This window comes from Mercenaria mercenaria, chromosome 2 (genome assembly GCF_021730395.1).
Source record: "Mercenaria mercenaria strain notata chromosome 2, MADL_Memer_1, whole genome shotgun sequence".
Taxonomy (NCBI): Eukaryota; Metazoa; Mollusca; class Bivalvia; order Venerida; family Veneridae; genus Mercenaria; species Mercenaria mercenaria.
Window position 1 is genome coordinate 57,128,340 of NC_069362.1, and position 23,533 is coordinate 57,151,872.

At 34.5% G+C, this 23,533-nt stretch overlaps 1 protein-coding gene across 1 annotated transcript in view; it reads left to right on the forward strand.

The window, feature by feature from the left end:
- The first annotated feature begins 2,275 nt into the window (after positions 1-2,275).
- Positions 2,276-23,533, forward strand: part of LOC123564006 (adenylosuccinate lyase-like) — a 32,507-nt gene continuing 11,249 nt past the window's right edge. Inside the window, exons 1-8 of the mRNA XM_053536658.1 lie at positions 2,276-2,453; positions 9,845-10,035; positions 10,497-10,700; positions 11,969-12,013; positions 18,216-18,295; positions 18,869-19,040; positions 20,142-20,188; positions 21,275-21,365. Of these exons, the coding sequence (XP_053392633.1) occupies positions 9,868-10,035; positions 10,497-10,700; positions 11,969-12,013; positions 18,216-18,295; positions 18,869-19,040; positions 20,142-20,188; positions 21,275-21,365 (807 nt within the window). The 5' untranslated portion in view covers positions 2,276-2,453; positions 9,845-9,867. The remainder of the gene's footprint in view (positions 2,454-9,844; positions 10,036-10,496; positions 10,701-11,968; positions 12,014-18,215; positions 18,296-18,868; positions 19,041-20,141; positions 20,189-21,274; positions 21,366-23,533) is intronic.

Genomic DNA, 23,533 nt, shown 5'->3' on the forward strand with positions numbered 1-23,533 from the left:
AAATGCTATATTACATGACACTAATTGAAGTTAGATCTAATTAAACATTTGTAAATAAGTAATCTGATTTCAGTAGAAAGATATTAAAATGATTAATCTTCATAAGACATTTAACTGTCTTGCTGCTTTAATACAAATGTTTGCTTATTAAAATTTAACAACAAATCTATATCCCAAGAAGTTCAGCATGATTCGCATTTAATATCTATACCTATTACAGAAAAAGAATCTTTTCCAATATTAGTTTTTGAATATAAACAGACTGAAACTTGCCTCCATCTGCTTATCCTCAAACCATGTTATCATTTCCGCGGTTTCAAGAGTTGTTTGTCATATGAATGTGTATTACCGTAAATCATGATCTGTATAGTTATAAGTAGTACCTCTTTCAATGGAGTAAAAGATATCATTAATAAAGATATTACAAATTGAGGGACCTAAAATGCAGCCTTGGAGAACACTTAAAATTTAGTAATATTCAGCCAATATGAGTGTCCCCAAGTCTAACCAGCTGTTTGCGGTTTGTGGGATAAACCAGCACAAGAGTAGCTGCAAAGATAATAAACCATCACTGTTATTGGAAAATAACACGATTAAAAGAATAAAATAAAACTATAAGGAAGCAGGAAAATGTTAATATGTGGAGTATTTTTGATGGGAATATAAGCCTACGGAAATCCTATATTCTAGATCTTCTGCCTCTGCTTGTAGTCGGTACTCCCAAACAATCAATTAAGATTATGATTGGGAAGCTCTATTAGCTGTATTCCTTTACCTGGTGTCAGTGACAATGAGATAGTGTTTGCAAAATCAGATATCGTCATCAAATACCAGTGCTCTGTAAAAAGAAAGATTTATCTTAGGAAAAGAGCTGACAAAGAAGGACTAAAATCAGACTTCTTGAAATTAGTGACAATTTTTGTAAAGAACACAAAACCAATATGGATATTGATTTACTTTGGAAAAGTTTTTTCAAGTAAATCAAAGGTTTACTCTTAGATATGCATGTCCCAAGCAAGATGACTACAACCAGATATAGCCAACTTGGATAACGTTTATCAGCTAAGAAAAAGAGATATTATAACAAGGCTAAACTAAACGAAAGTTCCGAAGACTGGAACTGATACAAACAGTCAGCAAGAGTGTAGGAAAGCACAATATATATATAAGTGACATGTTGAAGACAGTCTTAATAACCCTAAAGGTTTTACAGTTATATTAAATCCAGAAAATGTGATTCTGGCTTATATGGCACTTTTAAAATCAAAATGATCTCTATAGTGATAGTAAAATTAAAGCAGGCATTTTGAACGCTCAATTTACTTTGCTGTAAACTTCTTGGACACGTCATACATAGTAATGTCATCTCTAACCTAGATTGATATGGCATACTTAGTGATCGATGCACAGCACGGTTTTCACAAATAAAGATCCTGCAAGTCACAGTTGAACACAACTGCCTGCTCAAACTGTATACGTAGCAGCTACAACCATCGAGGGCTTCAAGTCGAAGTTGCAGATGATAGTCGTGTTATTTGATGACTTTTACCATTTTGAATTGTACATTTCGGCATTTTAACTACACTGTGTTGTAAAACCCATGTATAAACACACTTCTATAATACTGATTTGAGGCATGAAGTTACTTGGAAGAAGAAGAAAGAAGAGGCGCATGTCAGAAAAAAAAACAGTGCTATAGATAATGTTGAAATAACTACTTGAAATACATAATATATAGGCATACAGACACTAAATAGGAAAATGGTGCGAAAAAAAAGGTAGTCTCATAATGGCGGATTCAAATAGTCCTCAGTTTTTTTGCTCTGTAGAGCTATTTTCCTTATTTTCTTTGCATTTTTTTTTATATATTTGCTGAAATCACATGATAGATCTATGCTTGACATGTAGGAAGCACTTTCATAATGAAATAGTAACATGACAGAATTTGTCATGGATACTTGCATCATACACTACCACTACAATTTGGGGTCTCATTTTTAGATGATTTTGCAGTTTGTGTGTTTGACTGTAAATATTTTTCTTGCATCAAACCTAACTCGCACTTTTCTTTTGATTTGTTTATTCAGCACTGACAATATTCTTCAAGAAAATGTAAGTGACGGACATTTAAAATGGGTCCTGATGTATGCTGCAGCATATGTCAATTTTATATAGAATAAAGAACAGCTATTTAGTGTGTTGTAACCTATAGCGTGATTTAGTGGTATTTAACCTGTAAGCGATGACGATGACATTGTTGTTATTCGTCATTTTATATTTCGGAATACTTCAGAATTTTGAGGCAAATACGAAATTTGGCTAAATAGCATAATTAAATAAATGAAATAGATTTGCTTAAGGTTTTCGTAACCGAGTATCTTATCGCAGCAGAAAGGAAGACACCACCACAGCTGTCACTGTGTGTTTTGAAGTCTGGCAGCATAATTTTCCAGGTAGGTATCTAGTATACAAATGGGCAGTGGCTAGGGTTACGGTACCGTAATCCTAGCCTCCGATTCTAGGATTACGGAAGTTCAGTATTTCTAGACAACCCTATGAGAATAGGCTAGGATTACGGAAGTATTTAAGATGAATCAAATATATGTGTTAGGACATGCATAAATGATGTTGTTAACTTACTTGTTTCACTTAAAATAGCTATTTTTCATGTCTGCCGTATTATTCTGTGTTATTGATCCGCCATTTTTGGTTAGTAAAATATAGGTGGACAATTATTTATGCGCTGTTGATGAATGACAAGAGTTAAATTCTTCTTACTGAAAATAGTAATGTTTTAATGTTTCAATGTTTACATAATTGTCCAACTATATCCGGGCCACATCACGAGGAGGTGCTCAGTTCATGGCCCATTTCTTTTTCTTTTCAATTTCCATAAAAATTAATCGGTTTTTTTTTGTTTTGTTTTTAAATACTGTTGTAATTTTGTTTTTGTTTAGAGTACGTTATTATTTCATAGTCATGATTTTGCATTATTTTTCTTTCATTTTTAATTGTTCTTCTCTATTTTTTTTTCTTTTCTCTTTCTTCTTTTACTAACCCAAAATGGCGGAGCGATAACACAAAATAATACGACAGGCATAAAAAGTCGCTATTTTAAGTGAAATAAGTAAGTTTACAACATCATTTATGCATGTCCTAACATATATATTTGATTCCTCTCAAATACTTCCGTAATCCTAGCCTGTTCTCATAGGGTTGTCTAGAAATACAGAACTTCCGTAATCCTAGAATCGGAGGCTAGGATTACGGTACCGTAACCCTAGCCACTGCCACAGACACTTGGGGGTCAGCACCCCTGCCCCTCCCAGGCCGCCTCTGACAACCCTCAAATATATTTTTGTTTTTTAAAACAAACTGAGCATATGTCTCGATCATCCAATGACTTCTGTTACCATTTCAACATGTTTGAAAAATTCCCATACTCTATCAAATTATAATACAAAAAACACAAGATAACTTACTCCACAATGTAAACACGATTTTCTTGTCCAATGAATAGGAGAATAGATCCCAGCTTGATGTTGCGCAGTCAAATTTACTACATAGAGCCAGGACACAGACGATATCGTTAGTGGTTAAAATAAAATTACTTGTTATGTAAGTCAATTGCCGCGATGGCCGAGATAGTACAGTACAGACGCTGGCTCTGTAGGTTTTTTTTATGGGCAGGGCCGCGGGTTCGCTCCGCACTTCGGGCATTCTTTTTTTTCTTTTTTTTTTAATATAATATTTTCATTTTCTTTTTAACAGTATTATTCTCAAGATAAAAAATATTTAAAAAAAAAAAAAAAGGAAAAAAAAAAGATCGCCCATAGCGCGGAGCAAACCTGCGGCCCTGCCCAAAAGTAAGCTCACAACCAGCGTCTGTACTCTCTCGACCATAGCGGCAGTTGACGTCATGAGCGAGAATTTTTATTTTAACCACGAACGATATTGTCTGTGTCCCGGCTCTGTGTAGTAAATTTGACATCAAGCTGGGATCTATTCTCCTATTCCTTGAACAAGCTATTTTGTGTTGAAAACGCTCGGAGTAAGTTCTCTTTAGTTTTTCTGAGCATTGATAGTACATGGGAGATTTTTTAAACATATTGAAATGGTAACGGAAGTTGTTGTATGGTCGAGACATATGCTCAGTTTGATTTAAAAAATGAAAATATATTGGCTGAAGGTTGGCAGGGGCGGATTGGGAGGGGGAACAGGTTCTGACCCCCAAGTGTCTGTGCAATTACTGTGAGCCTTATATTCAGTGGACTCTATTTATAACAAAAATGATTGTATGAAAGGATAAATTTTGTTCTGTACAATTAATTTATATTTTAGCTTTGGACATTTGGCAAAAAAATCATCAAAACACCAGGTAAAAGTTCCATACTGTCATTCAAAGAACAGAGGTGGGGAATTTTAGCATTTTCTGGCAATATTGTACCTATTACTGTGAATTTCAACTTGCAAATTCAGTGTAATAAAGTTGTTAAATTGATCTAAAAAAAAAAATAAATACATTTCTATTTTACAATAGGCCAAACTGAATATGGAACAGATATGGCAGAAATAAGCAACTTCATTGAAAAATTGCAAAGATTAACCATAATGACCAGTCACTTAGATAAGATAAGATTTATTTAACGTCGGTTATATATAAAAGTTACAACATAAGCTTGAAGCTTGTATCCGAGCTAAATTCCCTTATTTCTGGGATCAGTATGAAATAAAAAGAAAGACACTCCAATTTTCAAAAATAGTTTTGCTAAAATTCTAAGCACTTTGAGCATGAATAATGAGAGAAAAATTTTAAAGCATTATTTTCATGTTAAATGTCAAAACTGGACATTCACGGTAATATGTATATCCCGGTAATTGGTATACCCAGTATAATAATAAAATTTTCGGTCTTTTTAAATACAATTTATCTTAGATAGGTATAATAAAATTTTCAGTCACACTTGAGGTAATGGTAAGCTTTATTTAACATTGCATATATTAATCCAACATACCACATGAGCTACAAAGCTCTTGTGTGACAAACATGGTATCCAGTAACAGGTGGGCTTGTTTGTGAACCCAGATTTTGCACGGTGTGTACGTTACTAGTCATGCTAGTCTAAATAATGAGACCTTGGGTAGACCGATGTTAAATTTTGATATTTTACTTTGTCTACCTAAAGGTGTCAACCAGAAACTATCAAAACTGTGGTGGAAACTATGAACAATTGAAATTGCAATTTATCAGTAGTCACAAATTTTTTTTTTAGCCCTCACAGCTTACCTGTCGTTTTAAATCATAAATAGTAAATAAAAAGTACGAACAAGACGCATATTTATCAAGAATTTCTGTTGTAAAAAATTTAAACCTCTAACGGTTCAGTCGGAGGCGTGACCAATGAAAACGCTTCGTGTAGTAATGTGTTTACCTGTATCGGCCATTTTCCAGTATGCGGTACATGCATGTTAAACATGCATGGAGAGAGTAGTATTTTAAGAGTACTTGGGTGGGACCATTGGGAGGGCATATAATTCCTGGCCACTTCGCATAACAGAATTAAGATCAAACTTCAACCGGTAAGTTTTGTTTAATCTTTCAATTCTATTATGCCAAGTGGCCGATCAGAATTATATGAGGTTTTAGAGTCCATGCATACACTGTAATAACAGAGCAAACTTGTAATACAACAAAATATGTTTCAAGCTTGTTTAATTTGTTAAATACATATATACAACATGACAACAAAACTGTAAAGAATGCAAGCACGTATTTGAGAAACTGACTTTCGCGCTTACTAAATAATTATAAGACTCTTTGTCGTATTACTAAACAACATGTAGTAAATTAAAGATATCCTCATATGGCAAAAAAGTTTTCTACAGTACTACTATAAAACACAGTAATCTAACATTGTTTCATTTCTCCTTTAGTTTAGATAATAATGTATGACCAAATTCATCATTGCACTTTACTGGCCTGTCATAGAATTTTCTAAAAGTACTTTCTCATGTCCAGCCAGCAGTTTTCAATATTGTGTCAATAGGTATATGTCCTTCAACTGCACTACATGCAGCCGCTCTTACACTATGAGGCTTGAATATAGTCATGTCTGTGCCTGCAAATTTTAGCAATGTTTTGATCCACCTTGCTATGGTGGATTTTGTAACTGGATTATGAGGTTTCTTCAAAGCTACAAACAGTTGTGTAGACTGCCTTAAGGAACTAGTAACAATCAAATAACGAAATAAGCATTCAACAACACACAACTTTTCCTTTTGTTTAAACTGTTTCAAGAAAATTTCCTCGAGATGCCTGTTAGCGCTCGATTGCTTTAACATATCACCAATCCTAATTTTTACACCATCATTTATAAATTCAATATTTCTAACATCTACAAAAGATAAAGTCTGGCATCTTTGGCCAGTTGTTAATCCTAACAGTATCACTAACTTGTATGTTAACTTGAACTCTAGATTTCCATTATTCCCTAAATCGCTGATGAATTTCAGAACCCTTTCTACATCCCATGTGTTTTTGTAACGTGGCAAGCTAGGTGATTTTAAGGACATTGCCTTTAATAATCTTTTTACTAATGCGTGTTTTCCCAACTGAATATCACTGGTAATTTCTAATAAACTTGATAGTTAGGATCTTGCTGTATTATGGCCGCTATATTTTAAACCGTTATTATACAACTGTGTAAGAAACAACAGTACGTCCTTTACATTGGGATTAAATTTATCAACTTCCCTTGAACCGCAAAACTGCACCCACTTTTTGTAATACGCAAAATACTGTTCGGCTGTTGATAATTGCCAGGATGACAAGAGTAGGTCTGTAACTTCTGATGATAAGCTGTCACTAATGAGCTTTTCCCTGATATCAGGAAAACACCTAATCTCATTCGACTTAGAGCATGTTCTTGTCCTGGAGTTCTCGAGTTGTACAGTATTTCTCGCACAGGTGGCAGGAGATAGCTTTGTCCCGATATCATCCTGAGAAGTCGCGGAAACCATACTTGAGTTGTGAATACTGGTGCCACTAACACTGCTGTGGCCTGCTCCTTGTCCAGCTTCTGTAATATTGCTGCAATCAGGCTAAAAGGGAGGAAAATATATACATGATTAAATTTTTTCCAATTCAGAGAGAAAGCATTGACAGCATAAGCATTTGCATCAGGTGTGAATGACGCGTATTTTTGCAGTTTTTTGTTAAGTTTTGATGCAAATAAGTCTACATCACAAGTAACATTTAATTTTCCCATCATTTTGTAGAAAACGTCTTGTTTAATTGACCATTCCATGTCACTGGAAGTTAATCTTGAAAGTTTATCGGCCATTACATTTTCAACTCCGGGAATATGGAAAACACTAAGAATAATACTTCTCTTTTCACACCACAACCAAATGTCATGAGTTAGTTCATTTAATTCTTTAACTCGACCTCCCATTTTTGTGAGGTACTTGATAGCCACAGTATTGTCTAACATCAAATGAATATGTGCATTTACGCAATTTTCACATAAAAATTGTAATGCGCAGAACGCTGCTTTGAGTTCGAGATAATTTATATTGTGAATTTTTAGCTCAACTATTTGAAGAATAAGTAGAGCTATCCTACTCACCACGGCGTCGGCGTCGGCGTCGGCGTCACACCTTGGTTAAGTTTTTCGTACCAGTCCACATTTTGACAAAGTCTTTTGAGATAAAGCTTTGAAACTTTCAACACTTGTTTACCATCACCATGCCTAGTTATAGGCAAGACCACGTAACTCCATCAAGGATTTTGGCTGAATTATGGCCCCTTTTGACTTAGAAATCATGGTTAAGTTTTTCGTACCAGTTCATATTTTGACAAAGTCTTTTGAGATAAAGCTTTGAAACTTTCAACACTTGTTTACCATCACTATGTCCAGTTATAGGCAAGAGTATATAACTCCATCAAGGATTTTGGCTGAATTATGGCCCCTTTCGACTAAGAGATCTTGGTTAAGTTTTTCGTACCGGTTCATATTTTGACAGTCTTTTGAGATAAAGCTTTGAAACTTTCAACACATGTTTTCCATCACCATGTCCAGTTATAGGCAAGAGCACATAACTCCATCAAGGATTTTGGCTGAATTATGGCCCCTTTTGACTAGAAATCTTGGTTAAGTTTTTCATACCAGTCCACATTTTGACAGTCTTTTTAGATAAAGCTTTGAAACTTTCAACACTTGTTTTCCATCACCATGTCCAGTTATAGGCAAGAGAACATAACTCCATCAAGGATTTAGGCTGAATTATGGCCCCTTTCGACTTAGAAATCTTGGTTTAGTTTTTCGTACCAGTTCATATTTTGTGTGAAGTGTTTGACGTATGGCTTTGAAACTTTTATCACTTGTTCAGTATTATGGTCTCTATCTGTAGGCAAGAGTGCATAACTCTGTCATCTATTTTGGCAGAATTATGGCCCTTTTTGGACTTGGAAATTGGTTCTGTTTTCGTACAAGTCCACATTATGTCAAAATTATTTGACATATGGCTTTTTCTTTGAACACTTGTTTATCATCATGATTTCCGTCTGTAGGCAAGAATACATAATTGTGACAACTATTTTGGCTGAATTGATGTGATAATGTCCCTTTTTGGACTTGGAAATCAGTTATACCATTCCATATTTTGATTAAACGGTTTTACTTTGAAACTTTGAACACTTCATTACCATCATGGTCACACATTGCCATTTAGTGCAAGATTTATTAAAATCCACAAATACAGGAACGTGGTTTGTCTAATTTATTTTTTTTCTTTTGTCTGAAAATCTGTGGTAATATTTTGACCCCATTCTTCAATCAATTCTTCGAATAGTCAAGCGCGCTGTCATCCGACAGCTCTTGTTTTATTTCATTGTAAAATCAACTGATCTAAAATGTCGAGGTTTCAACCAGGACTGGGACGATTACTCGGTTAATCGGATCTGATTCGATTACTAGGTGAAAACCGTTCCAATTTTGCAAAACCGCTAATCGCTCTCAAACAATAAACATAACGAATCGTACTTTATCTTTATGCATTTCTTTGACCACAAAAACACACTGAAAATAGTCAGTAGTCTCAGATTTGCTTGTCGAGATATATTTAAAATAAAGTGCACCAAAATACGACTTATTAATTATCACACTGCTTGCAAGTCCGTAAGTTGCTAATGATGTCAGCTACTGGAAGTACCTTGATTAGGTTGTCAGGAAAGAAAACAGCATTTTCAATATGGCGGCTGATTAACCGGTTCGGTTCGATTTCATACAAATGATTAATCAGTTTCAAAATTTTGAAATCGCTCACCCCTAGTTTCAGCATAAAGTTACCCGCATATTTAGACAGTGGTGTACTTGTTAGACAATATTGAACAAACTATGTATAATCAGAGGAGAATTGAAAATAAAATGGAAAAAAGTATACCATAGAAGACAAAAACTCTATCAATAAAGAGTGAATATATCTACACCATTTTTTCAGGAAAATACTTGAGTCAAGATACTTCAACATTTATTCAGCAGTTCAATCATAACCACAGATTTCTTTCAGGCTTACAGTTGTTAGAATTGATATACAAAGTTTTTAGACTGTTCAAACCCACAGTCATACTTAGATGTTTTTACAGTTGGAAATATGGCTTGTGTGTTTTATTTCAGTAAAGATTATAAAGGGAGGTTTTGTTTAATATCATTGTCCATCTCTGTGAGTAATTTATATTTATAAACAAGGTCAGTGTTTGAAAAATGTTTCACAGTCTGAAAAAAACCATTGCCATGTATTTCTTACTTCTGTCTGAATTAGGCTATATTTATTTTGCTTTAAGTGCTTTGACAGAAGTTGTTGAAAATGGAAATACCTAACCAAGTAGAAGGAATGGCACAGCCTGAACTGGCAAAGTATCGCACACCTCTTGTTTCAAGGTATGCTAGTCCAGAAATGGCTTTCAACTTCAGTGATATGAAAAAGTTCACAACATGGAGGAAGTTATGGACATGGCTGGCTAAAGCTGAAAAGGTAATCTCTCTTCTAATATACTCCACTGGTTGGTGCTAAAATAGCCTACACTGGGGTAATTTCAGTTACACATGACATTTTTCATTGTAATTATATCAGATGATTGGTAATACTGACACACTTTAAGTCGGGTACTAATTAAAATTTGTGGGAAGCATTGAATGCAACCAAACAAAATAATGGCAGACTCCCATTTGATTGAGCCATTTAAAATACTTTTCAAGAATAACTTAATCTTTATATAAACTGTTAAACAAGTCACTCCAGTAGGTAAAATTTTCATTGCACTTTTCAGAATTCTTTGGAGACAATATAATGATTTTCTTTACAACATTTGAGTCACAGCTTTGACTGTCTTAGTTAAACCTTACTGAACTAATAAATGTTTTGTCATTTTTGGGATATAATGATAATAAAACCCAAATGTCATTTTCTAGTTTATACATCCTTGATCATTTCAGACCCTAGGCTTAAATATAACAGATGAACAGATAGGTGAAATGGAGAAAAATCTGATGAATATAGACTTTGAGAGAGCAGCGGTAGAGGAGAAAAGACGTCGACATGATGTGATGGCACATGTACATACATTTGGTGCATGTTGCCCTAATGCTGCCCCTATTATACATCTTGGAGCTACGTCAGCCTTTGTTGGGGATAATACTGTAAGTGATAAATATTGTTTTGCATCATATTTATGGAAATACTAAGATAAGTGGATTTATATGTTTCATGATTTATAGTAGCCTGGGAATCCAGTCTGACAATTTCTAACTTTTTTTCTACCTGCAAATTGACAGCCTGGGGAAACCTGTTTTCCGACCGCAGCGCCACCTATATTACACCCGAAATATGAGGGTGTTTAATGAAGAAGGATTAACTTCTGAAAGCAATAATCCATGGCAAAAAATAGAAACGGAATTCTCATGGAAAAGACAGATTGGAATCGTGTATTTCCGAGGGTTACCGAACATTTCCGGGCCATAGACAAATTCCAGTTTGTACCTCCCAAGCTTTTCCAGCAAGTTGTAACAACTTTAGAATATGTCAGTTTTAACTTAAATTTGCGTTTATCAAGATGTTATATTTATACTGACCTAGTGATCTACGAAAATTGCCGGGTTTTCAGCAGCATTGCCTCATTTTCGTTTCAAACAAGCGCAAATATGATCACATGTTAATTAGGCTAATTATAGAAAATCGATAATCGGTAGTGACATGGAAACTCTTTCAGATTTCCCCAGGCGTTGATAATATCAGAAACTCGATGAATGCCAATTAACACTAATTAGCACAAATTAAGTGGGATCTTTATGCATAAATATTAGGTATGATTTCTTCTGACAAAGCATAAATATTATCAACGGCTTCCCAGGCTAGATTTATAGATATAGTGAGTGATGTCTCGATGGTCAAGGCCGCAGCATTAAGTTGGAAACAGATGCAGTTAATAACTAGAATACTTTGATTTCTTACAAATATAGGATGATAACTTTTGGTAATCTGTTTTGATTTAATGATCCATAAAATAAATCATAAATCAAGGTCATATTGACTTCTTAAACAGTTTCTCGTGAGTAAAATAAAATTAAGGCCCTGCAATGACCGTCATGTTTCTGTAACTGTGTAGTTTTCTGTAACTGTGTAGTTTTCTGTAACTGTAGTTTTCTGTAACTGTGTAGTTTTCAGTAACTGTGTAGTTTTCTGTAACTGTAACTGTGTAGTTTTCTGTAACTGTATTTTTCTGTAACTGTGTAGTTTTCAGTAGCTGTGTAGTTTTCTGTAACTGTGTAGTTTTCTGTAACTGTATTTTTCTGTAACTGTGTAGTTTTCAGTAACTGTGTAGTTTTCTGTAACTGTAACTATGTAGTTTTCTGTAACTGTGTAGTTTTCTGTTAAACTGTGTAGTTTTCTGTGTCTGTGTATTTTTCAGGATCTGATTGTGATGAGAGATGCGTTTGATATAATTCTACCAAAGGTTGGTAAAGTCTTATTACAAAAGGAAAAGTTCCGAAATCTGAGACAAAATATACTCAAACCTTATATCACCAGTAAAACACAATTCACAGAAGGTATTATTTAATGCATTGATGTGTTAGACATGTTTTCCTTGATGACAATTCACATGCAGATAAGAATTAGATACCCGGTTGATACTTTTTCTGTGATTCTGGTGGACAAGTATATCCAGTGTGTCTTTATTACTTACTGTATTATGTGATAGCCTAGCTCATTTGTCTGTTGGCAGTTTTGTTTCTGCTCAGTATTAAACTTTAGAATACACATGGCTCATGGGCAATATTTATTTTGAGGTAAGTGGGTCAGAAGTCAAGGTCACAGTGAGTGCAGTTACTGTTTCTTTATGATTTGACATTGGTAATGACCCTCAGACTGCATGCACATTGCTAGTGGGCTGTAGATGACCTAGTAGGTCAAAGGTCAAGGTCAAAGTGACTGTTGGTACACTGCTCATTTCTCACTATCTTGACAATGATTTTACCTTAGTCAGTGTGCCCATACCACGTGACTTTGACGTCATTTTATGGCTAAGACGGCAAGCCAAATTCCGTCGATTCGATTCTTCGAAGTGGCGTAAGTTCTTTATTTCTTGATCAGATATGATCAAATAAAGTGCAGGCTAAGGAAAAAAGTGAGTACTTCACTCACAAGTAAACGGTTTTATCAACAGATGAACAGTTTTGGCCTGAAAACGGGAAAACTGTTTTGTTTAGAGAAAATGAGCATGGTAAGACGGCAAGCAAGAGCCCTTTTTGACAGAAAAACGGATGATTGTACACATCAAAGAAGTCGCACGTATTACCGATTCACAGGAATTTAATGCTGGCTCTGTGGGAGGCCTTAATTGACAAAAATATAGCAGAATTATTTAAAAACTTTTAAAAAATCCAAAATATGCTAAGACGGCAAGTCCGCTAAGATGGCAAGTCATTTTTATTAGATATACCTGGTTGCACCAACTTACGTAATTCAACACTTCCGTGGTTACAGGCCGTCCATCCTTCTATCAATCCGTCCGTCGGTAACATTTTTACTATGTTTTATCAATGCTTGTGAAATAAAATAGAGAAAAGTGGAAACTTTACAGATCGCCCAACACGACAAAAACGAAAATGTTGCAGGCTCGGTTTGATTGAACCTGTTCATGGACGGCAGTGGAAATGCATGCTACCGTCCACGCCCTCTAGCCCCGGGTTGAGCAGAACTCAACATTTACACATGCTAAAAGTACAAAAAGCAATTTAGAGATATCCGCAGATGTATTCAAACGGCGGTGAACATGGAACCTTCAATGAACACTTACATAAAAGTTCAGTGACATTCATTGATCATCTTTCATCTTCTCCTGAAATCACTAGTGCTGGGCAAAACAGATATGAACGGTTTATCCTCACTGTTTCCTCATTAAGGCAAAACAATTATTTTAACTTTGGACCATACACCGTTTTGGTGGAATTACACACTATCATTGAAATTACCATATGCATCGCCGAATGAATACATCATCGGATGTTGCTAAATTGATTTTTAGGTTGAACCCACGAAGTGGTTGAGACCTATAATATACCGTATTCCAGGAACTTGCAAAAATATCAGCCTAACCATTTCACTGAAAGACAGATTAATCCGCAGTAAGGTTTTTGCCCGTTTTTTTCGGGCTAATCGACAGATATTTTATTGATGTTTTCTGAACATTGTTCTACAGTCGGTTGATATTTTCATACATATGTAAATACAATAAGGTTAAAGAATGCGTCATTTCGTATTAAAATTATGTTTTTAAGTCTGTTGATCCATCGAGCATGACTAAGTTGAAAAGCGGAGGTGTATTCCTTTAAAACAATTCAGAAAAACCTCAGACATGACCGAAGCGCATAAAAATATGCCATGAAAAAAATAGTTCAAAACGTATAAGAAAGATTTCTCTAGTTTAGCCTTAATACATAATGCACTCGTCAGTAATAAAACAGCATAATTATGATCTGAATCATTTTTTCTAGTTGTATAGGATATAGATCTGTATGCGATTTTTTCTACCTGTCCTGATTTGAATGACAAGGGAGATCACTGTGTAGGAGTAAGTTAAATGATAAACTGCTTTATTTAATTTAAAAATAGATTTTCTTTCTGAATTACTTCCCTTTATTCTTATTTTACCCTTATTTTTATACAGCTTTTATAACGACTGATTCATATTAGTTATTATTTAACATTTTGCTTTATCGTTTTTTTATCTCTGTAAGGCTGAGTCAAAATATTTATTTAAGATTTCCTTTTTATAAATAATTATATCTGTAGTATATTAATTGCTACAGTGCTCCACTGTTACATGGAAAGCTACACGTTACAGGTAAAAGCCCTGCTCCGCGGCTATTCAAATTCTTTTGTGTGTATGCAACCCATAATTACAATAGGTAACAGTTAACGGCCACGTGTCAACCTTTAGCACGCAAAACCACAGGTATTTCATATAGAATTTCATATACAATAGACTCTATTTTGACAGACGTCACTGTTCATATTCAGGATTTTCATGCTTTTTCAGTGACAATTCAAGTTAAAAGGTAGGACGGGAGCAGGGCTTTAAGGAAAATGGTCGTGATGCAAGTACACGTTTGGTTAACTTACATATTTGTCTCGATATTTAATGTAATAACCTATATTAGTACTTACAAGATAAATAATTGACATTCCTTGCAAATCCTGAATACATTTAGATGTTAGGGGTACATGTACTTTACTATGACTTTTAACAACATTACATCAGTCCCGGATTATTATAATTGTTATTGAATTGAAAAATTTACATGAAAGTTGTCATTTTAATATACGTTAATAAAACAGAGTAAAAGCTACAGAGTTTTTAAAATAGATTATGAAGCAAAATAGAATCAAAACAGTACATAACGAGAATTTCTAGTCGGTTAAAAATCTCATCAGAGCTAATGTTACTTGTAATTTGACTTTCCGACTCAATCAATAAATCTTATCTTAGTATACCAAATGTTGATGTTTGCTGATGTGAAGTTTCTAAGTATGTGTGCCCGATAAATGAAACTGTTTGATTTCTTTTAAGCAAAATTGAATCAAAGCATATCAACGGGGCATTTGCGTCTTCTCCCGATGATTTTCATGTGTATGGTTCTTTTTCTTATCTCAAAACTGCACGGAAGTCGAAACAGCAGGATCTTTGGGTAGATACAGGTCTAGTTTCCAGTATGGCGGACCCCACTGACTTCTACTGTTGTTGTAGCAGGGTCGGTCGTTTGTACAAACATTTTAACAAGGTAGTGGAATTTAAAGACAACAACCCATGAATTAAAGAAGTAGGGTTGCAACATTTTTAGTGTTTTGGTGTCAAGATTACTTAAAATAGAAAAAAGTGGAAACTAAGGTCGTTAAGTCGTGACATCAGTACATTTTATTTTATTAGGCTCGGCTAAACAAGAAGTTGATTTTGCAGAAATGTGTAGAATTATACAACCCTTTCTCCAAGAATTGTGAAAGTTGGTGTATTTGTGGGTGGTTCCAATACTTCCGCTTTCATAGCCTTGGGTATTGTTTAATCACCCCTTGGATATAGTGTCTGCTTTTTAATTTTGTCTTTTGACTGTTTCTGTCATACGCAGGCTCCATAACCTCAGATCCCCTTCCTAAATTCTAGTTTGTTAGTTCTGCCCATTGTTTTCTCGTTTTGGGCAAACCCTTTATTTTATCTGGGGACCAAACGCCGCTCTTCATGGAACTACACGCCTAAACACGTGTATCACGTGAAGGTTCCATGTTCATCATCATTTGAATACATCTGCGGATGTCTCTAAATTGCTTTTTGTACTTTTAGCATGTGTAAATGTTGAGTTCTGCTCAACCCGGGGCTAGAGGGCGTGGATGGTAGCATGCATTTCCACTACCATCCATGAACAGGCTCAATCAAACCGAGCCTGCAACATTTTCGTTTTTGTTGTGTTGAGCGACCTGTGGAGTTTCCATTTTTATTTTAATATGTGATATCGTGTTAAATTTTGGGGAAAAAATAAGATTTTTCTATTCTACTCAATACTTTGAACACAGCTACATAGAAATACTTTTTAAAGCATGTCTTCTAGCTTGTAGACTGAGTTAAGCATAAGATTCTTATTTGTCAAAGCATTATTCTATATATCTGAAAATTGTGTTTTTGATTTGTGGAAGTCGACAAAATGGCTCTTCTTAATAAGTAGCCTTATTTTTAATACATAACGATTTGTCAAGAAAACATTCACTCAAACATATGAACAACAGACTTGTAAACATATAAAGTAGTATTGATTAGGTAAAAAATGTGTATCATTTGTTGTTGCCTGCTGCCAACTGTATATTTGTTCTTTAGTTTTCGAAACGCTTTAACATACTTTAACCTTAAAGACCGACACGCAGAAGTACATCCAAGATGGTATACATGTGTAGCTTTTGAATTCTTAACCTTTCTAGAACAGTTCTCACTTATATGCCAAACCTGCTAGAGCAAATCATAATTCTCGTTTAATTTATCTATTAAGCCTCACAATTTAGCTGTACAAAAAAAAAAAAAAAAAAAAAAAAAAAAGCATATAACGTAGTTCAAAACATCATATGACTTCACTTATATAACGGTTCTTTGATGTTTTCCTATAGCTTTGACAAGAAGTAGAATGATCTACTATTGGTAAACATCCAGTGACCGCTTGTAGAGAAGTGCGACTCCATAGACGATATTACTATAAAAATGACTTGCCGTCTTAGCGGACTTGCCGTCTTAGCATATTTTGGATTTTTAAAAAGTTTTTAAATAATTCGGCTACATTTTTGTCAATTAAGGCCTCCAACAGAGCCGGCATTAAATTCCTGTGAATCGGTAATACGTGCGACACCTCTGATGTGTACAATCATCCGTTTTTCTGTCCAAAAGGGCTCTTGCTTGCCGTCTTACCATGCTCATTTTCTCTAAACAAAACAGTTTTCCCGTTTTCAGGCCAAAACTGTTCATCTGTTGATAAAACCGTTTACTTGTGAGTGAAGTAATCACTTTTTTCCTTAGCCTGCGCTTGATTTGGTCATATTTGATCAAGAAATAAAGAACTTACGCCACTTTGAAGAATCGAATTGACGGAATTTGGCTTGCCGTCTTAGCCATAAAATGACGTCAAAGTCACGTGGTATGGGCACACTGTTAGTAACAACCATCAAACTTTGCATACACATGGCCATTGAGAGTAGATGAAGCCTAATGATTTTGAGGTCAGTTGGTGATAGGTTAAGGTCACAATGACAAGAAGAACATTCACCATGTGAAGTGATCATATGTAGGTATTGTCATCCAATTAAGTTTTCGCTCAGCAACTTCAGAATGCTTTGACCTACGATTATCAAATTTGATGGGCATATTGCTCTACACGGCTGTGTTCCTGTTAATTTTTAGCTCGACTATTCAAAGAATAGTCTGAGCTATTCTACACACCTTGGCGTCAGCGTTGGTGTCACACCTTGGTTAAATTTTTGCGTGCAAGTACATGCAGCTGTCATTTAAAGGCATATAGCTTTGAAACTTATTTTTTCTTTTTTAGGTCAATTACCAACCTCACTGGGTCAAGTCCTTTAACTCTGACATGTATTTTGGCCAAATTATGCCCCCTTATGGACTTAGAAAATCCTGATTAAAGTTTTGCATGCAAGTTACTATCTCCAAAAGTAAAGAAGATATTGAGTTGAAACTTCACATATGTCTTCAGGGTTATACAACTGGGTGATAGTATCAAGTCCCATAACTCTGACATGCATTTTGGCCAAATTATGCCCCCTTATGGACTTAGAAAATCCTGGATGAAGTTTCTAAATGTCATCAAATGTCCTAGGATTGTTATTCAGTATCTGAAGTTATGCATCTGGAGTTTTGTTTGGAATTTCACTCAGCCAGACTGGAGTTATGGCCCTTGACTTTGTCAGAAATATGCATGAAGGACCTAGGAATATTATTATTGTAAAACAAAAAAAAATATTGGTAAAACTGGGGTTTTATTTGGGACTAACACCTCTGCCTCCTCTGTTGTTCAACATTTTGACCATACAGTGACAGTAAGTGGGGCACCATAGTCCTATGGACACATGTCTAGTTTTATTGTAATTTCTTTTTGCATTTATTTTAGGTAGCAAGATGTGTCCAAAGATTATCAGTATTTGCAGAGGAACACAAAGCTTTGCCATGTTTAGCCTATACACATCTACAGTTGGTATTTGCTACTATTGTTAACTGCTATATGAACTTATGAAGTGAATGGAGGTCAGTCAGTGTCTGTCACAAATCTTGTCCGCACTCTTTAAGTCGAACATTTCTCATCCGATCTTCACCAAACTTGAACAAAATGTGTTTGCTGATAAGTCCTCGGCCAAGTTCGTTAACTAGCCAAATCGGCCCAGGCACCTCGGATTTATGGCCCTTGAATTACCGAAAATACTGATGCCAGTGGTATAGGTCTTGGTGCATGGTTGACTCGTATACATAATGGAGAAGAAATGCCAATCTAGATGATTAGGCAGTTGTTGGAGACATGCGCTTTTCTCAAAAGCAGCTCTAGTTTGTCTAGTTACTGGTGATTTTCATCTATTCAACTCAGATATTTCTGTTTAGGTAGTTCTGCACATACAAATAAAAAAAAAAATACACAATTTAGACTTTTAGATGTTAACACTTTTACTTTTTCTTACACATTTTTTATGAGATATTGAGTGGTTCACTTTCCCAGGCTTCCAAGTGTTTATAAGGGATATATGACATTGAAAACAAATGATTTTTTTTAAGACCAGCCCAGTTGACAACAGTTGGAAAGAGAGCATGTATATGGATCCAAGATCTGCTCATGGACATACGTAATATTGAGAGAGCACGCAGTGACCTTAAATTCAGAGGTGCGAAGGGAACCACAGGAACGCAGGCTAGCTTTTTGGCCCTATTTGAAGGAGAGGAGGAAAAGGTTCATTTTTTCAATATGTAAATGATTAAAACTTGAAGACTTAGCATATAACATGACCTCTAACAACAGTTCTACCACTATCATGTTCTTACTAAATTTATACGTGTGTACACTTAAAACAATTTTCCAATGCAGCACATAGATTATTATCTGTACATTTTTGATATTTGGAATACATTTAGAAAAATACATAGTTAATGTCATAGAGAAATTTCAATTTTATTTTGCAATCACTACTTTTACACTGAATATTTAAGAAGTCAACACATTTGTATATTGAATTTTCTAAACAAGTAAATTTGATTTTTGCACAAAAATAAATCGGAAAACACAGAAACACAATAAAATTATTGCTTTATCAAAGCAAGAAAGAAAAGTTTTTTGGGTTGTTTTTTTTTCACTTTCTTAATAAACAGAAGTATCTGCACCTTTTTGTCCATTTATCAAAGGTTTGATCATTTAAAGCTATTCAGTTCCTATTGTGAAACTCTTCATTTGTACTTGTCTATTGATGTAGAAAGTTTGACAAAATTACAAAAGAAGTGAAGTCTTGCAGTACATACTTATCATACACACATTTTATTCCCTATTTCAGAAGTGTCTTTGGATAACTTTTCCCTCTTTCAAAATATTTTGACAAATGATAGTTTTGAAATAATTTCAGAGAAATGTTCCTTAAGGGAATCCTTACTAAAATTTTGAAAAGCTGTCCTGTTTTGTGAAAAAGTAAAATCACCAGTTTTTGAAGGGATGAGGTTTATTTTCCCCTATTTAACTCTGTTTCGAAAAATCTAATCAAAATTGCGATTTCTTAATAGAATAATAAAGTATAAAAACTTGCTATCAGAGTTGGCTTACATGCTCAGGTCATATTCTTTTCATATTTTATTTTATGTTTTTGGCACACAGAAATATAGCTTTGTTTGCTTGTGCTCTTGCTGGATTTATGTATAACATTGTAACTGCAAGCAAGAAATAAATTGAGTAGAAGAAGATGAACATATTAAACTTGTTGTCAAAAATTTAAAATGTTGGAATGTATGTTAAAATAATTTCTAACTATATGTACACTTGCAAATACTTTTCTTATTTCTGATTCAGGTTGAAATACTTGACAAGCTTGTAACAGATATGGCAGGATTTAAGCAGTAAGTATAGGACTTCAGTACAAGTCGTGCCATTATTTTATTGGGTACCTCATCAAAGGTTTGCGAAGGGAGACCTGGGGTCTTCCTGCACTGTCAGAAGCTGTAATGACTCCATATAACCTTAAATTATGTTGATGTTACTTAACCTGCCCATGCATCCTCGCAAAAATTAAAAACTCTTTCATGAACTAAAATGATGCAAAAGAAATATGCAGCAAATAAATTTTAATATGATTCACATATTCTGGCAGCAAAAGTATATAGTTCATCTTTAATTACATTCTAACATAAGTATATACATCATCTTTAATTACATTCTAGCAAAAGTATATACTCCATCTTTAATTACATTCTAGCAAAAGTATATACTTCATCTTTAATTAATTTCTAGCAAAAGTATATACTTCATCTTTAATTACATTCTAGCAAAAGTATATACTCCATCTTTAATTACATTCTAGCAAAAGTATGTACTCGAATCTTTAATTACATTCTAGCAAAAGTATATACTCGAATCTTTAATTACATTCTAGCTGAAGTATATAGTTCATCTTTAATTACATTCTAGCTAAAGTATATAGTTCATCTTTAATTACATTCTAGCATAAGTGTATACTCAAATCTTTAATTACATTCTAGCAAAAGTATATAGTTCATCTTTAATTACATTCTAGCTAAAGTATATAGTTCATCTTTAATTACATTCTAGCATAAGTATATACTCAAATCTTTAATTACATTCTAGCAAAAGTATATACTCAAATCTTTAATTACATTCTAGCAAAAGTATATACGTCATCTTTAATTACATTCTAGCAAAAGTATATAACTCATCTTTAATTGCATTCTAGCAAAAGTAAAAACTTCTTCAATGGCATTGCAGCAAAAGTATAAAACTTTGTCAAGGAAACATTGCAGCAAAAATATAAACTCATCTCTAAATACATTGCAGTAAAAGTATAACCACTGAAATGTGATAAAATTCCAATGTAGAAGGGAAAAATTCTCATATAGAAGCTTTAAAATCATCGTTAGAAAGCAACATAAAATTGTTCATTGTTTTAAGGATGACTGGTATTTTTTCAGGCATTTTTTGATATGTGGGCAGACATATTCAAGGAAGGTTGATATTGACAGTTTAAGTACTTTGGCAAGTCTAGGAGCTTCAGTTCACAAGGTAATGTTATCAATCCTTGGCAAGTCTAGGAGCTCAAGGTAATGTTATCAATCCTTGGCAAGTCTAGGAGCTTCGGTTCACAAGGTAATGTTATCAATCCTTGGCAAGTCTAGGAGCTTCGGTTCACAAGGTAATGTTATCAATCCTTGGCAAGTCTAGGAGCTTCGGTTCACAAGGTAATGTTATCAATCCTTGGCAAGTCTAGGAGCTTCGGTTCACAAGGTAATGTTATCAATCCTTGGCAAGTCTAGGAGCTTCGGTTCACAAGGTAATGTTATCAATCCTTGTTGGATGGAAAATAGTTTGTCAGTTTGACAAATTAAAATTTATGAGGCTGTGCTTTGTAATTGATATCACAGTTCTGCATCAATATGAAGAGTAATTGAGCTTTTCTTGCCCCTTTACCAAGTTTCCATTGATCAAGAGACCTAAGCTTATATACACCATATTGGGTTGATAATTCTATATTGGGTTATTGACCAATACAGATTTTGTAGTTTTGTTGCATACCTACAACTGTTCTCTCTGACATACAGCCTGTATTTCAATTGTGAATGCAAAACCCTATATTTAGCCCCCATCGGATACAGAAAAGTATCAATGATGGGATTACTAGTCTTGCTTTAGTTGTGATGTCAAATACGACATGTTCCATCCATCAGAAATAGTTATACATGTATGTATCTGATAAAACTCATTAATATCTGCAGCCATATCGCCGCTTAATTACTGGTATCAATTTTCCGATTCATTCCTGAGCCACTTATCAATTTATCTGCTTTGTATGCCTGTGGATTTTCACTGATAATCAATAATCGGTAAGATCTAGGCATCCTTTGATCAATATTAGGGACAAACATCTGTTTATAAAAGATGAACAAAACTGAAAATTTCACAACTGATACTACAATTTATGATCTATTCAATAATTTAAAATTTATTATTACTTTGATTTGCAAAACTGTTTTACAGGCCAACTGAAGTAACATGAATATGGAAAATTTCAATATTCAAGAAAGATTGGACATAGGAAAACAGCCATTATTTGATTATTTTATATTTATTCAAATATCATCTATTGCTAAACTTTAAAGCAAATGACATTATGAAAGAACAAAATTATACTTTATTTAATAAAATTAAAAATACTGAATAAAAAAGAAAGATTCTGCAGCATAATAGAATGAGAAGATAAAACAGGCAATACCAAGAAATAACTTTCTAATTCCGATATTTAGTGATGAGTATATTAAAAATACATGCTTAAATAATAAATATTTTGATTGTTTCGATTGCTTCCGGGTTTTATAAATCTTTTGAGTAAAATATTTTCATTGGTTGACTTTGACAGCAATCCAGTCGTTAGTATTCTTACAAACATAAAATCACGTCACGCGGCATGCAGTACTATCAGGCGGATAGCGCATTTATGCGATCCTCGGCATACACGCCTGTTATCTTTTGACGGATAAATACGACATGCGGTACTCCATAAGAGTTAAAATGAACGCATAAATGCGATCTGCGTCCTTAATGAGTTAAAACCGTACCTTGATCTGCAATGATGCATTCAGCTCTCATGTATTTTGCCAGACTGGATCACACTGGGTGCAAAATCCACTCCAAATACAGCATTGCAGGTGGAGGAACTTCTATAATAACCCTACTTTTTGGTAATGTCCAGTAAATGTAAATTCACCAAACACTGAAGTTTGTTGTGGTCGGACAGATCAGTAAAATAGTTACATGGTTAACTGGTGTCTTGCTGACTAGGTAAGGAATATATATCTTGTTTGGAAAACCCATATCCAGTCTGGAGTATTTTCCTCTTTGTATGCTGCAAAAAGTACAGACAAATGTTTTAGTCATGTTTTGGTCAAGAATAAGGAGGGCAGTTGATCTCGCCGTTGGGGAGCATATGCCATTGACCTTGCTGTTTTCTGGCAAGCTTCCCAATTTCACTATATTCATACATACTACCCCTATCATTAACCTCACATAAGAGTTGGTCTCAGTAAGCTGCACATACCCTCTGGTCAAAGGCCTAGTTTCTCAAAGGTCAAGGTCACTGGAGTCAAATAGTTGAACTTTCATGGCAAGATTAATATTTCCACTGTATCTTCTTCTCCTTAAACCGGCTAGCCCTCCACCTAAAAATTACTATGTCG